The 16920-nt window shown below is 38.5% G+C and overlaps 1 protein-coding gene across 4 annotated transcripts; it reads left to right on the top strand.

The window, feature by feature from the left end:
• Positions 1–1746: 1746 nt before the first annotated feature.
• LOC140938462 (beta-1,3-galactosyl-O-glycosyl-glycoprotein beta-1,6-N-acetylglucosaminyltransferase 3-like) lies at positions 1747–14556 on the top strand. 4 transcript variants are annotated; one of them, XM_073387938.1, is made up of 7 exons: positions 1747–1871; positions 4318–4398; positions 6422–6538; positions 7170–7202; positions 10302–10412; positions 12053–12106; positions 13135–14556. In XM_073387938.1, the coding sequence occupies exons 3-7, from the start codon at positions 6434–6436 to the stop codon at positions 14236–14238; spliced, it is 1407 nt and encodes a 468-aa protein (XP_073244039.1). In that variant the 5' UTR covers positions 1747–1871; positions 4318–4398; positions 6422–6433; the 3' UTR covers positions 14239–14556. The 4 variants fall into 4 exon arrangements, with proteins under 4 accessions (XP_073244039.1, XP_073244038.1, XP_073244041.1 ...); XM_073387937.1 differs by lacking the exon at positions 4318–4398 and having other exon boundaries at positions 1753–1871; XM_073387939.1 differs by lacking the exons at positions 4318–4398; positions 6422–6538; positions 7170–7202 and having other exon boundaries at positions 1765–1871.
• Positions 14557–16920: the final 2364 nt, after the last annotated feature.

Genomic DNA, 16920 nt, shown 5'->3' with positions numbered 1-16920 from the left:
GTTCCACTTAAAAATACACTGGAATCAAGTGTCTGGAATCCGGAATCCACGGCGTGGAATCCAGAATCCAAGATTGTCTTGGATTGCCTTACATGGTGCGATACCTAACAGAACCTAACAGAGGGAGTCTTAAGGGTTCACTGCGCATACCTTTAATATTTAAAAGTGATAGTGCTCACAGTGCTCTCAGATAGTATGTCATCGCTTTAGGACGTTTTTCAATTGCTGCATACTCATAGATGTAAGGTTAATATCCTGATGAATCCTAACCTTTAAGCTGTGTATTGTTGTGGGACTGACTGAGCTGAAAGCACTGATTCGTAATCTTGGTAAATCGACCTGCACAGATGACAATACCGAGCAGATTACCAAACAAGTGCCTGAACCGCTAAGAAAAAGTAAAAACTCAGTTACGAGGTGCAAATTTATTTACCTGATTGTTTCAGTCAGTGTTTTGTTTTGGTCAACAACTTCTTTGTCCGAGTGACTGTTTGTAACCAGCAAGTCGTCTTCCCAGACGTGACGGTCCTCATTCCTAGAGTAAAGTTCATGTCATAAGATTGGGAAATACGTCCATTCAGGAAAATAATTCAATTTCCGTCAAACGGTTTTCAATATCAAACTTGCAATAAATTCTCATCATATCCGTGACAATAATAATACAAAGTGACTTAACGGCTAATTTTTTGTAATGTCTGTAGACAAAAATTATTGCAAATTTAGCCATTGTCTAAACACCGTGCACTTTATTTGTTTCGCCAATAAAATTTTGATAAGCGTTGTTTTCAATACCCAGGAGAAATTTGAAACAAGGGGTATGCAAAAAATTTGAATTGAAAGCAAGGTGTATTAAGAGCAATTATCTCAGGGGCACCTAACGAGAAAATAGTTCAAAACCACTTAAATATAGCAGAACAGATTTAGATATCTAACGTTTAAAAACGTTAGATATAGGCATATTTTTATCCTCTAAAAATTTTTCAACTGTTCGCATTTCCTAGCTGAAAGTTCCGAAAATTACAGGGATCAAAACTAACCTTTTCGAAAATTTCAGCCAGAAAAAAGGCTCCCAAATATTTTAGGTGACCTTTTTTGGGTAAAAATCCGTTAAAACTGTAGTCTGCTACACAGCCGTTTTTAGAGTCGTCACGCAACGCTCCTCCCCACTTGTGTGTAGCAGACTATTAAAACTGAACAATTATACCATTTTTAGATGTTCGAAAATCCTAGGAGAGTTAGGAGAGGCAGGCAAGCAAGAAATTTCACAACAAATGTTCCGAAAATTCTAGATCTCAAATCGTCTTCCGAACAGATATTTTCCAAAAATTGAGGTTGGGTGCTCCTGCTATGTGAAAGTCGCTGATACCGTAAAATTCCGTGTATAAGCCCCTCCGTGTATAAGCCCATCCAAAAATAAGCCCCCCAAACCGGTAACGCAAAAAACCCTCCGTTAAATCGCCCCTCCAAATATAAGCCCCCCAGGGGCTTGTACTTGGAAAATTGCCCTCACATACAAAGTAAAACAAAGCAATAACGGTAAATTTGAAACGCAAATTTCCCTCCGTAGATAAGCCCCTCCAAAAATAAGCCCCTCAAAAAGGGCCTTTAAAAAATATAAGCCCCGGCGCTTATTTTCGGAATTTTACGGGTATGCTTTAACCAGCTTAACACCTAATTTGCATATTTACATTATAGCGTGACGTCGAATGATATCGATCTTCAGTTAGCGTTGTGTTCACCGTTCACGTCCTCGTAAGATGTACAGATCAAGTGCTTTGATCAGTAGAGAGCTTTTGGAAGCCTTCTTGCTAAGATTCATATAGCATTTCTACCAGCGAAAAAAGCAGCGCATCAACTTAAGAAAACACGAGGTGTGTATGAATGATATTTTCCTTTTATGATATTTTAATGTAGGTGAGTATACAGGTGAGAACCCTTCACCCTTGATTATAGTTTGTTCACGCTGAGAATCATCGCTGTTACAACCTACTTGACAATACAATCTTCCGTCACAGTATCAGAAATGTTATATTATATTCCTTTACCGAGTTATTCATTCACCTCGTACCGAATGTGCGATTGCTGTCTTTCATCGACATGCCACCGTTACCCATGTTATCTTTTGAAAAATATCTTGAGAGTCTCTCGCGAGATTTAGGAATGCAAGAGAGAGAGAGAGAGCGAGAGAGAGAGCGAGGGGAAAAAAACATTTCGGATTTTTTTCTTTTTGTATTCCTTAGTTGCCATCGATGGACCATATGTGATTTGGTTGTATGTTGTGATTGGCATTATGGATAGCAGGTCCGGCCTTACGGGCGCAAATAATTCCTTTGTGTTGTCATTTCGCATTCGCATTGTAAAATATAGCTCCAAAGAAATTATCATTTCCTGTTCGAGGTTTTCATTTTCATTCATTTTGTGGGCGCTGAAATCGTCTACATACAGTGTATGAAGATAAACAACCAGCTGAACAACGCAATTTAATTACTCTGAATATTCAATGCACTTTAGTCTTATTTTTTGAATTAATTCAAGCGTTGTTGTACCGTAACCACGATCTTCAGCACCACAATGACAATGACAATAACAATGTTCTGCCTTTCGTGTACTTTTTAAGCTGCTGCTCCGATTCATCAGCTGTGTTTACAACCATTTCCGAATGTCTTTGGGTAATGTATGGCAAAACTGCCAATCACATGAATTTGTCGCGGCCTTTGAACGCTATTCTTTTGTGTAATCAGCTTCCAGTCGTTGCAGAATGAACGCTACGTTGCCCATGGCGAATTTCCTTTTCCGTGCTTGAAGGCATCAAACGTAACGTTGAGAAGTTTAAATTTTCCTTCGACCAGCTAAACGAAACTCGAAAAACGTATACGCAGTTGCTTTAGGCGGATTGCGTTACGAACCAGAGTAGTCACTCTTTGTAATGTAAATTACCATTTCCTCAAAATTCAGTCAAAAGTCAGTGCCTTGTATTGGGCTTGTATCGGGTTTTTACAGGTTATATATGTTTTGGTTCAATAATTGCATTCTTAGTTTATTTTGTTTCCTTTGTTTCAATTACTTGTAAAACTGTCCATAAACTCACTCTCAGTTTTGACTGGGTAGTTTCAAATATATATTACATGTAGTTTGGTGGTTCAGTGTTTTAGAAAGATCGCAAAGCTTATGAGCTAGCCCTTCGCCAAACAGATTAAGCACTTCTATAAATCATCATAGCAAATAAAGGCAGACTAGGTTTTGGGTACATTTCAGGGATAAAATCAAATCAGCAAATGGTGAACTTTAGAAGTCAAAAATTAGACTGTAACATTTTTACAAAGAGCTGTCTCACTAGGTCCCTTGTATAGCAAAAATTAAGGCACAAAATGGGACCAAGCAAACTGGAGGTGGTGAATAGTGATTAGGGAGCAACAGCAACAGTGTTGTTGAGCGACGGACGTCAACAGGAAGTGGACCTTTTGCATCATTGGTCAATGGTTTGTTTGAAACTCTCGGATAAATCCTCTTCATAAGAGAAAAGAAACTTAGCAATACAAATTTGTTAGCGGCAAGGCATATATAAAGGGAGAAAGGCTCACTTCCACGTGGCGTGCGTCCCTCAAAAACTAAGCTCCCTATTTTTATGATAAAGGTAGGCATGGATCCTCCATAACACAAATCAACTGCCCCAGTTGCCCCAGCTGTGTATTTTTCATTGTGAAACAGACAGTCAGACAGTCCCTTAGACAGACAGTCAGTCAGACAGTCCCTTAGTCTGTGATTGTAGACACTATGGTTTTCTTCTCCATGGAAACAAGGTCTAATTTCTCCCGGGGGGGTGGGGGGGGGAAGGGTACTTCCTAGTAATAGGCTAATGGGGATTTGCTGCTGGATGGGGTTGTATTTTCATGGCTGGATTGACTTTAAAAATGGGAAGATTTTTACTTCATTAAGTTAAACCAATGTGTCAATTCATTTCAGGGTGGCCTAGTTAAAAGGCTTTATAAAAGAGATGCACAAACGTAAAGTTACTAAGTTGGGATCGTGAAAATTACATTTTCCCAAAAGTGACTAAGATGGGGTCTTTATTTGGCCACAGAATAGACTATAATGGGGTGGTGGTTCTGACAGGCCAGTGGCACATACCCAGCAAAAATTAACCCAAGTAACCCCCCAGGAAATTCCTCCACCTTCCCTATGGCTTTCTCTTATGGCAAAAGCCCTGGGGAAGGGTTTGGGTGTTACAATGACTAAGAAAGGCAGGTGCTGTAGCATGGTAGGTGACAATGACTACATCTGCTATCTAAGTAACTATAATATGATTAACTTCCCTAGGAGAAAAGTTTGACCAGCTGAAGCAGTTACAATAATTTCTAACAAGCTGAATTTGGATTACCGAGAAGTCAATTAATCCAGGTAGTACTACTACCTGGATTAATTGACTTCTCTGAGTAAGAGCAGGTCTGAGACTCCAGACCTTCAAATCTTAAATCCCAACCACTCATGAAGGCTACTCCCTAGAATACATTCCCATCCTTGTTACAGCTACTTGTACCAGATTATTACCAATATCTTTAATTTTTATTCCTTATGCTTATAAATTATTAGAACGATCAGATCATTAGATTCCTTCACTTTGATGTCTTTGTCCCTTCTTTCAGGGTTGGGGCAGATGGGGGTGGGAAGTGGGAAGGGGGGGGGGGGGGGGGGTGTTAACTCTTTCACTGCCAGACTGCTTAATGGAGTTTTGTAAGGTGACTCTGATGATGTGACCATTCAGATGAAAGCTTTCTGCCTGTACTTACTCATGGTGAAATGCACAAAATGAAATTTCGAAATTTGCTTTTGGCAAAATTTGGCAGTGAAAGGGTTAAGAATGATTTAGACTTGATTCAATCATATCTTCAATTGCATTCTTGATGCATCAATTAAGTAAGCAAAAGTCAACTCCTCTATTTGCAAATATCAAAGCAAGAATTAGATACATACATAGGAAGGACATTCACTGTAGGTTGCTACTCTTTTAAATAGCCATTTGTACCTTTTCGAGATCCAGTTTTTATGAAATTTAAGGTCTACCGCGAGTTTCTTATTTGTTAACTACAGTTTTCCTTTTTAGGTATCCACTAATTTTTTAAAGACCGTAAACTTAAGTTTTATTGCTAAAAAGTATAAATGGCTATTTAAAAGGTGAATATTTTCAAAGCTAGACGAAGGACCAACCGCATGTTTGTTGTTGATACCGATGTCTTGACTTAAGGAATTTATTTCTTTCTATTAGTTTCGAAAAGGTGAATTCTCAACTCTTGCTCCTAATCTGATAAAGTAATAGGGGGCCGTCCCATCCGATTAGACTATATAGTATATTGAAGATAAGGTTTAATACCTACTTTTATCCATGCGTGGAAAAAAAGTTTCCTTTCCCGGCCATTTTGAATTCTGCGGTCAGTTGGTGCAAGGCCTGGGACCAAAAATATTTCTTGGTTCCAGACCTCACACCCTTTTACCACAAAATTCAAAATGGCCGCGAAAAAATAATCTTCACTGAATATTGCATCCATCGGTATTCGCATCGGTAAAGTAAGTAATCTCTATTTACGGCATTTTCGAACAATCTAATGGGATGTGCGAGGGCCCCTTGTGTAAAGTTGTTGAAAAAGTGTCGTCCTTGGCTGGAACGAAGTTGTTTTGATTTTTGATTTCCAGTTAATTTGGCAGAAGTTGCAAGAGAGGCTCACCTTGCTCGTCTTTAAACAAGTCAAAAATACTCGTGCGTGGGTTTTTAACACGTTTCTTCCACGATAGTAATCACTCTACAAAGTCTCTGGAACCTGAACTTTTAAAGGCTTCTTTCATCGATTAAAATAACTCGAGTTATTTAATTTTCCAAGTAGCTTTAAATACTTTAACAATTTCAAGAATCTGTAAGCGTTAATAACACATTTTCAACATAAGTCACACTTAAATTGTAAATTTCAGATGCTTTACTTTTACTTTGGTTGCAACGTAAATATGTTTATTTTAATAGTTTTTGGAAACACGCTATCATCTGAGTAACCCGCAATGAACAACCAACCCGACATGAGCATAGTTTCAACTAAAAAGAGGTTGAACCCAGGAATATAAATGCCACAGACAAGCTGTAGGTGGAGTATGATCACTCAGCTCTAGCCTCCACCCCGGGACGATCTCATTCCACTTACTTATAGTAATAGTTAATTATTGCCCGTGAAAAGTCGCAGAAATCGCTTTGTGGGACGGTCGCAAACAGTAATTTCTGCCTGGGTGCAGAGATCAGAAGCGACGACCGGAATTACATGTACGTCTGTGTTCGTTGACTAATATTGCCCCGGTTTCCTTTGTGTGAGTTAAACTCACTCACGAATAAAGTAACGTTATTTTTTTTTTTTTCAAACAAATGTTACTTTCTTGCTCACAGGGTTAAACTTCGATGGCTTTATTAACAACCAAAACTGCGACTTTATTTATAGTCGCTTTGACCGTGATAGTGATTTTCATTCTCCAGCAGTCAGATGTCTTAAATATGAATCCAAGGGTAAGCATTCAAAGCACTGAGGGTTGATTTCAATTCAGCAAAATGTTATTTAATTTATTAACTTCGCCGAAGAAATAATAACAAAAAAAACATAAAACATAATTAAACTAAAGTAGGGGGTCGGCAGGGACAACGGAACAGCTGAGGCCAATTACACCCGGCCCGGATAGAATAAAAGAGTGAGAAATGTTAAGAACGTCAAAATACAAGAAAAGAGACTGACTACATACAACCAACGATCGGACGAGATAGCGGATTGAAACTATTACATTTTCCTGGGTCAGTATACCAAAAGTTCTATTTAGCAAATGGGCGTTTCTCTCGGTTTACCGAAATTTCTTAGATTTCTTCCTGGAAATTTCCCTTCCATTCGTGTTGCGAGCCAAAATTACCCAAATGTTCCTCGGAACGGTGCGCTTTTGGAATTTTCCGGTTAACAAATTTTCAGGGATATTTCTGATGAAATTTCGGTTAACATTTTGATCAAATGGAAAGACTAATAAACCCTCGATCGCTTAGATCACAACCACTAGCGTCACTCTTCACGTACTTTACAAAGTGAATATTTCTGTGATCCAATTGTTTGTTTCCCTTTTCATAGTCGTGTATCTTTTCTTTTTCTTATTCTTAGATGGCTCATTGGCTTCTATTACCCGAGGAAAAGGTAATGAATAACTACCGTAAATCCTCTATTAACCACCCCTCGGGCTTATTTATTTTAAACACGTTTAACGGGGGGGAGGGGGGGGGGAGATATTTGAGAGGGGGCGTATTTAATTTATAAAGACGATGCTATCAGCTTTCCATAAAAAACTACAAAGCAAGTGGAAAAGCTCAAGGACAAGAACTAGGAAGTCATGCAGCCGAGGATCAGAAACAAATCCTAACTTCCAACACGTGAATTGAAGTTGTAAAGTCGTGGTTGATTAATACAGTCTATCATTCATTAGTGAAGAATAATAAGGGGAGGGGAGAGGGGCTTATAGAGAGGGGGCTTATTTGAGAGAGGGGACTTAATGGAGGATTTACGTTAAATACTTAGTAACCTCGGCATCTATAGCGTGACTAAGTATAGTATATAACTATCCCCCGAAGGGGAGGTGAAAAGTCTTGGTATAGACCGAGACGCGGAGCGTGGAGGTCTATATCTAGCGCTATGAACCGACCCCGAGGGGGATAGTTGTTTTAGTATTTACCAAATCGGTTGGATAAAAATGAAAAAAAGTTACTTTTTTTAAATTAAAATCGTCACTTAGTAGGAAGTTTGTTTACAATTTACAAACATTTCGGGGATTTTGTCAAGTGCATTTTTACGATTTTGTTGTAACTTCAGCATGAAAATAATTTTCTACCTACCAGTAATAAAACACCGACAAGCCAAAGTTCATCGCTCTCTTGGTATTTGTTTGTGCGACCTGTTCATTTATCGCTCAAATTTCGTGTTCCAAAAAGTTCTCGAAACGAAACGCCATCTAGCTTCGGTCTCAAAACAGAGAATAGCCAGAGGTGAATAGCGAAGGGAATTCCGAGTTACGGTAGCCAATCAAAAGGCGCGGAAATTGCTATTCACTGATTTCGTTAATACTAATGGGGGATATTAAGGAGTGTTTCTCAAACATTTGTTTTTACGGGATCCAGGAATTGGTTTATGCATTTGTCAGACCGGAATCAAGATTTTAGAGAAAAGAGGAATCGAGTTTCGGACTTAAATGATTTCAACGAGGTTGAAATGATATTTGGAACTGGAGGGGATACATCAATTGCCTAATTTCATACCGCGCGGGGGCCTGGCACTACCGGATTTTCCCGGACTTTTTAAAAAGTCCAGTTTCAAAATGGCGGATAGTGGGAGTGAAAACTCGAACGAAAGCATTCTTTTTCGAAGAAATATTGATCAATATTCCCTCGGAGAATCTGCCTAAACTTATAAGGAAAGGATGCAGTATTTCTGCCATGCCTTGAAGCTAAACTTAAGGAGCCGACACTCAGCAAGTGCAAGCAATGTTCGATGAACAGGTCGCTCGAGCCAAACATGATTATAAATTTTCTACAACAAAGGATCCTCTGTTTAATTCTCCCGTGCATATGAAAAGTAGAGAATCATTGCAGGAAAGAACGCAGATGTGATTGTGCACGTACCGATCGTAGCCTAATTATACTGGAGGAAAACTTAAAAGGGCAGTACAGAAGGGCTTACCTGGATTATTCCCGTCGCGGAAGAGAGTAATGTCCGTGAAAGGTACTGAGTGGAGTGAACTTTGTGGCGTTATGTATGTTAAACCTAGTGTTGTTCACATGAAGGAAGATAAGGGACTAGTCTATACTCAGTGCATGCTATCCAAAAGGTAGATGTACGTGACATTCTTGATTGTGAGAACAAGCTAATTGCCCAAATTACAGGAACTGCAGTGTTACCGGACGAGAAGTGCCTCTCAAGTAAGACTGAAGTATACTTCCTTTTATCCATGTTCATTGAGAATTGTTTCCGGTCTGATCTTTAGGATTTCTACTGAGACCGTACACAGCGACAGGGAGAAAATCTAATGTAAGCCTTGCCGACGTAATATATAATGTTCCCCTTTCACTCAGGGTCACTCTGTCGTGTTTCGCCTTTTGGTAGTTTTTATTTTACGGTTTGTAAAAACAGGTACATCCACCCCCTTATCATTCCCCAATATTCGGTTGGATCCAGGGCCGTAAAAAGAGCTAAACTCGACGGTTCTTTGTTCAAATTTTTTATCGAACAATTCGGGAATCCTTCCAATACTTCCAAGTACCGAAAGTCTCCCATTAGATCTTTCTTATCTCGAAATTTTTAATCGAGATTCTTTATAGCAGTAAAACAACTGTTCTTAGCTTTAGAATATTAACTTTCTGGAGTAATCTGGCCCTTAACATCGTTTCAACTAACCTTTGCTTTACCTTCTATTTTGGAAGCCATTTTCAATCCGGAATTTAAAAAGGCCGGGATAATCCGTTAGTGCCAGGCTCCCGGGCGGCATGAAATTAGGCAATTAGTGATTTAACGATGCGAGATTTGGGAAATATTGTCGTAAAGAATCGACCGTCGGCGGTATGCCTGTGAAGATGAACTCGAGTGAACTTTGCAGTGATACCATTGGTTAAGACTTGGATGGCCTTACTTGTTTTCGTCTTCGTTCTCGTTTGTCAACGCTATCAGACAGTTATTATTATTATTATTATTATTATTATTATTATTATTACTATTATTATTATTATTACTATTATTATTATTATTATTATTATTATTATTATTATTATTGTTGTTGTTGTTGTTGTTGTTATCATCATTATTTTATCATTTTTGTAATTCCATGACTTACCTATGTCGAGGAGTGAAAGAAAGTATTCTTTGGTGTTAAGGAGTCTGAGTGCATTTCCTTCGTTAGAATAACGTCGCTAAAACCAAGCACCTATCCATTTCTTACAAGTACACAATTTTGACTTCGTATTCTGTAGCATCTACCTGACCCAGTCTATTAGTTTACACGACGCGCGTCCTGTAAGCTGGACAATTATTGCCTAGGTGTGATGAATAATCAACAATGATGAATATCAGGCTGGGTGAATAGCTAAGAAAGAAAAAACTTGTTTCGTTTTCTCTCAAGCACGGGATGTAACGGAAAAATAGCCCATGACTTCCCACATAGTGACTGTCGAACTGGCCGGACTATCTATTTAGTTATGCATTATTTATTCTTAGGCTACACATGTTGTTTGAAACCTTTTTTCTTTCGATTAGCTACGTCTGAAGTCTCACTTTTCCTCTGAAGAACAGAAAAAGAATCATAAACAACGCATGTCACAGCGTTTAATTCGTAGGCATCGTTTTAAGAAAAAGCTGTTTTTTAAGGTAAAGGTACACTTTTTTGGAGCTATTTTAACCTTTTAAACCCCAAGATCAAAAATTGAATTCTAATTTGTTGCCTTCATTCATTTCCTACAGAAGTAGTTGGGAGAAGTTGATAAAATATCAATGAAGTTCATCTTGTGTGACCATGTCCGTAATTCTCATGACCACTCTGTTTTATAAAGCATTGATATTACAAGGAGAAATTTGATGCTGATCACTCTTAGGGCTTAAAGGGTTAATTCAATAAGAACAGATATGCGATCAGACGACCCTTGAAACTACACATCTCGCGATGTCTGCACCAATAAGTATTTAGTTGTTGCTGTTCTTTGTACTGTACTACGCCAACGGAATCTTCGCTTTTAAAGTAAATTTTTCTTAATAAGTTCATATAACAGAGCCTAACATGCTATCTTAATCTCGGCCATTCCTGTCTCTAACAGCTGAAGATGTTAGTCTCTGCAATGTCTTGTTGAAAGATGTTATATACGTCGAATTGTGCCAGGGTCCGATATGTGGGAAAAACCAATTTAGAAATACAACTAATTTATGAGCGTTGCCTCATGTCAACCATTGGAAAATTTTGTTCGTAATCCAATAATAAAAGAGTCATTCCTCTCGCGCTTGTTGAATATAAAATGATCTACTATCTCATTTCTGCCCCTTTGTAAATCTTGGGCGTGTAGGAGCACTTTATATCAGAGTACATGAGGAAAACCGTTATCTGTAAGCCATCACCACAGTCGCGTCGATGAAAAATTCTTATTCGTTTGCAAACGTTTACGTGGAAACATAGCCTTGAAAAAGATCATACCGTGGTCGAATGATCAGCACATGATTTTCTATTCGTCAAAAACGTAGGAAATGTTTGCATCAAGACGTAAGAGTCGCAGTCCATGTCCTCAGTGGATGCCTATGTTCCTGACGCCATTAGCAACAGTAGATGTTAGTCAGTCCTTATTTTCCTTTCTTTTTTCCTGTAGGGCATTAGAACTGAGCCGTGAATCGCCGTAGTTTTAGCTTTTTCAACCGCACACTTGAAGCCTAAGTTTTTCTTTACCTTGTGCGCAGATCCATAACCTGAAGGTCGTTAATGTTAAAGGCCCAGAACAGCAAACGCGGGCTCTTCAATCCCGCTTGTTTTCGAAAGTTTCCGTTTTTTGTATGTTAGTCCCTCTTATTGCCGTTTTTTTGTTTTTGTTTTGTGTTTTGTTTTGTTCTGTTTTGTTTTGTTTTTCTTTTCAGTAACATTAATCATTGTGCCGCTTTAAGACTAACACAAAGAAAGCTGGGCAAGAAATAAGGCCTTGTTAACACCGAAATTAAACACTTGATCACTACTTTACGCGAAAGCTGGTCAAAATGAATAAGCAATAAAGAAGAATAAGTTAATGCTAGAAGGAAATAAAATATAATACAGGTGTAATTTAAATGATGATGATGATATTGATAATGATGATGATGATGAAGCTGCTTAACGTCACGACGCGACTTAGTCTCAAAATACCCTAGAATTTGAAATCACAGAGCAGTATTCGTTTCTTTTTTACTGAGTGAGGTTTTGTCATTTTTGTCATTTGGAAATTGAATACATTATCGTTAATTCCATTTTTTTGTTGTTGTTTTTTACTTTTGAAAAGATTCAAAAACAGATGCAGATGTCCCAGTGGTCCCAGTTTTCTCCCCAAGAGAAGGTAATAAATTTTGCACTTTTTATCCCTTTACTGAAAGCTTGTTCCCTAACAGCTTCCGCACCATTGTTTTGCGTAGTTCTCAGCTATAAGGTTTCCCCATACAGACCCTCATAATAGTTTGTTAGGGAAGGGGATAAAAGTTTGTTAGCGGAAGGGTAAAGAACTAACTTTCGCCCCGCGAAACAATAAACTTTGAGAGGGTCGGGAACTCATGTAGGTTCCACGTGTTTAGGAACTGCTTGAACTCTTTAGAAAACACCTTAATTGTTAATTAGTCAGTGCACATATGTGCGCGATGATGTCATTGTAAGGTTCACAAGTGCTCTAGGAAAGTTCTGTTAAAGTGCTTCTTTCTTGGAGTCTCCATCTTGATGTTTAAGAGTAGTGTGACTATCAAGTAATCGTTCGGGAAAGTGGAGCCTATCAGTGTTGTAACCTTCGGAAGTGGAGTCTACTAATCCTGAATAAATACAGTTCAGTGGAATTTCGTGTACAAGTGCTTTTTCTTGACTTGTTACAACCCATCGGGCTAGAGATTTGCAGAAATGAAACTTGATGATGATGCTGATAAACAACAGCTTACTAAAAACACATGATTCTCTCAAGTTTAAATAGGCCATTTTCGAGTTGCTGTTTTTTTGTCTCTTGCAAAAAAAATCATTTTCAAAGGAAAGGTTTTACACTTAGCCTCGTTTTTAAAGTCAGAGTTTTTGGAACTCGGAAATGGCCTATTACTGTAAATATGAAAAGAACAATATTGATTGCCCCATGCATCAAAAAGTGTAATATTTCTAATGTGCCACTGAGGCCATAAACTCGAGCACTACTCAGCTCACCGCTACACTCTCTAAACACTCTCGCTGTTAAGTCACGTGACTTCAGACTTCGCGCGCTAGGGAAGTCCTGGATGTACACTACTAATACAAAGTATCTACAAGTTTTAAAACAAAGCTCTGAACAGAACTTTATGACGTTTTTGCTTTCTAATGCATCATAATTGTACTGTCCTTTCGATTGTTGTATCTTAGGCGTCAAAATGGAAAAGATGTGAAATATTGATATCTGGCGAAGAGAAAATGAGTAGTAAGACCATGTTGAAGACTGACTCGGAGATCCTGGATAGCTACAAACCAAATGATGACTGTGTGCATGTTTTAAGGACACGGTTTCCTCACCGTGCGGTTACAAAAGCGGAACAGCTACTACCAATCGCCTTTGGCTTCAGTGTCCACAAAGATGCTCGTTTGTTCGAACAACTTCTGCAAGCTATTTACATGCCACACAACGTTTATTGTATTCATATCGACAAGAAGTCTCCAGACGTCTTTCGTAAAGCAATACTTGCGATGATACGGTGTCTGCCGAATGTGTTTGTGTCCAAAAAGAGCGCGGATGTTGTCTGGGGACATTTTTCTATTGTTGAAGCTCAGCTAAACTGCATGGAGGAGCTTTTGCAATCAACAATAAAGTGGAAATATTACATTAACTTGGTTGGACAGGATTTTCCACTTTATGAAAACAGTCAAATCGTGGTAGCTTTACAAAAGTTAAACAATACGAACAGCATAGAAAGTTTCCCGATGCCTGGGCATAATTCTGATAGAACTAAGAAAGTTCACATTTTACAAGACCACACTATTTACAACACAGGGGCTGAAAAGTCTCCACCGCCCCACAATATTCCAATACAAAAAGGCTCAACACACATTGTTGCCATTAGAGAATTTATCGAGTTTCTTCTCCATAGTGAGGTAGGAAAAGACTTTGTTAATTTCCTGAAGGACAGCTATGTCCCAGATGAAACAATTTACTCGTCTTTACAACAGCATCCGCTGACCCCAGGAGGTCTCCTTGGTGAACAGCATAATCACATAACACGTGCTCTCCACTGGTATGATCAGAATCCCTATTGCAAAGGCGAATGGGTTCGAACCTTGTGCTGGTTGTCCATTGAGGATTTGCAGTGGGCCTTGGGCGAAACAATGAAGGAAAAACTATTTGTTCACAAGATTCCATTTGACAATAATGATGACATAATAGAGTGTATTCTAGTGGCAAGACAAGGAAGAACGTATAACACGACTGCGTGGAACCCAGAGAACCTAGAGAAAAAATTAAAGATAATAGAATAAATTTTCCCCAGTCTCAAAGTGCCATAAGGATCGTTTTTTGAGCTGAAGACACCCTGAGTGCAACAAATGTTTATCCAATTCACTTTTGGCTAGAAATAGCAAAGAGAAAAAACTTTAATGTTCACGTTCGCTTTTTTTTTCTTTTATCGTTGGATATTTTTACCTCGGTGTATATAATGTTTGACCTTTCCCGTGGCTATTCAAACCTGGGCCACAGCTGACCCAGGCGTAACCGGCACTGTTTGCATGGGGATTAAAGCTCAAATAAATTTAGACGGTTAAAAAATCCTCATTAAAGCATAAACAATGTTTCTCGTTGTTGTTGTCGTTGTTTGTTTGTTTGTTTTGTTTCTCCTCTCTCTCTCTCTGCCAGTAGTTGGGTTAAAGAAAGTGAGTAATTAGCTAAGAAAGTAACTAAGTAAGCAAGTAGGTGACGCTGCTCATCCTGTAGAGAGAAAAAGTGTGACGACACGTTACCATGGTAACAAAATTTCTGGATCACAACAATAGGACGCTTAAGCAAAGATGCCGGCGACGGAGGAGAGAACTTGAAAAAAGCGATAGGTTTTTGACTTCAAAACTCAACCAGTTTACTTTATTTACCCATTCCTTCGTCGGCTGAAACTTTGAACATCTTTACAAACAAGCTGTGTCAATTTTGTTTTCGCTTAAGCTCACATTTTAAGCGAGAAAATCCGTATTTTGGAAAGCATCTTTTTGCAAAACAAGAACTGATTACGCGTGCAACCCTTCGTCTGCACTTTGCGACTGGTAAGAATTTCTCTTTTAATCAGTGCCATAACAAAGAGTTTTGCGTTTTTCTCGTGAACGTTATTTTATAAAAGCAATAGAAAACTTTTTTCCTGAGTTTGCACAGCCTGATATAAACACTATGTAGGTATGTGTGTTTGTTTTTATCAGCAAAACAACGACTGGGCAGGTGCATCACGCTTTTTTGTACGTTTGTTAGCCGTCGTTGCACTACTGCGACGTGAAAGTGACTAATATCACGCACCCGAAAATTACCTTTACTAACAGTTATTTATTTTTAGCGGAACCTTGGTCTTCCCAAAAGGTTTGTTTGGTCTAAAATGAGGGGGGCTTCCCTAGATCTGCCACTGGGCTTATAAACCAAAACGGAGGGGCTTATATCTGGGGGGCGGGGGGGGGGGGGACTTATAAGCGGAATAAAAAAAAAACTTTTCGAATTGAACCACAGCAGTGTTGATGAAAATACGTTTTTCACTTACTAATTTTTAATTAAACTTTCAAGCCTCATTATAAATCAAGAGCCATTATGGCTCTTGTATAAATCGAATGCCTTTCCGTAGGACAAAATCAGAAGTTAACATCGTGAAAGTAACCGGAACGCAACAAACAGGAGGCACAGAGTTCATCTTCGCTGTCATTGTTAAAAATGTTAATAGGGAGCTTTAGCAACGACGACGGCGATGCCAACGAGAACATCAAAAAGGCAATAGGCTTATTTAGAAAACAACAACTTTGCACGTGCATCACGCTTTTTTGTACATTTCTTTGCCGTCACTGCACGACTACGAGGAGAAAATGCCTCATTGCACGTTTTATAGAGGACGTAAACAAGCGACGACGAATTTTTCTTTGTCTTTCTAAACTTGAGTGCGGTCCCTAAGAAATAAACTCCTGAAAAATTCGCCTACATTTGACATTTTCAGCGAACTGGAATAAACGCGGCAAAGTTTGAAGAAACGCAAATTCAGTTCACGGCTTTGAGGCTTCTTGCATTCAATTCTCTCAGTTAATTTGACGTCGTCTTAGTTTACTGAGTGATCTAATTTTGTGTTTGAAGTAGTACTGGCTTCTGTGAGAGTACTTAAAATAAAATTAAAAAAAAACAAGGAAAACTAGAGGGAAGCTAATACCCCCTGGGGGGAGCTTATAACAGCTTATAATATTTTTGTTTCTGAGTAGATGGGCCTGTAACCAGTTGGAAAAATCACACAGTAATTTTCAAGGAGTTATAAAAACCCCTCTAGTGGGGTTAATTTAACTCTTCAGTACAGTGGAGTTATTTTGAGGGGGAGTTTTTTGACTCCAAAAAGGAGTTTATTAAAAAGAACTCTTTTTCAGGAGTATAATCACCCCAGATATCGAGGAGTTAAAATAACCCCCAAAAGGGAGTTATCCTGTACCTAAAATTTTTCCTCCACTTTCAGAGTTAAAGTAACTGGCTCCAAAAAGAGTAAAAACAACCCATGTAAGGAGTAAAAATTACCCCATTTTCTAAATTATTTTAACTCCAGACTGGAGTTAAAAGATTCCATTTTTTGGAGTTATAAGAACTCCCTAAAATTTAATGTGTATAAAGACGAAATGAATTTTCATTTCGGAAATTGGAATCGTTGCAAGAACAAGGTGTTAGGTCAGCAATCAGTATTTCAAACAGAAACAACCTTGCTCATATTGACAGATAGGTTTAATTTTAATGTTTTTTAATTAGTGTTATGGGAAATTGTACCTTTTTTCCAAGGATTTGAAGTTATTTCAAGACTCTCGGCCGTTACCGTACAGGCTCGGACGGTCACAAGTCTTTTACTTTATGACAGAAGTCTTTATACGGATATTTTCGGTGATTTTTGATTGTTGTGATTTTTTTATTTTTGGTACCACTTATAAATCTGCTGCACAAGACGCTCACCTAAT

This window comes from Porites lutea, chromosome 5, assembly GCF_958299795.1.
Source record: "Porites lutea chromosome 5, jaPorLute2.1, whole genome shotgun sequence".
NCBI lineage: Eukaryota > Metazoa > Cnidaria > Anthozoa > Scleractinia > Poritidae > Porites > Porites lutea.
This window is presented reverse-complemented; position numbering and strand designations above follow the sequence as displayed.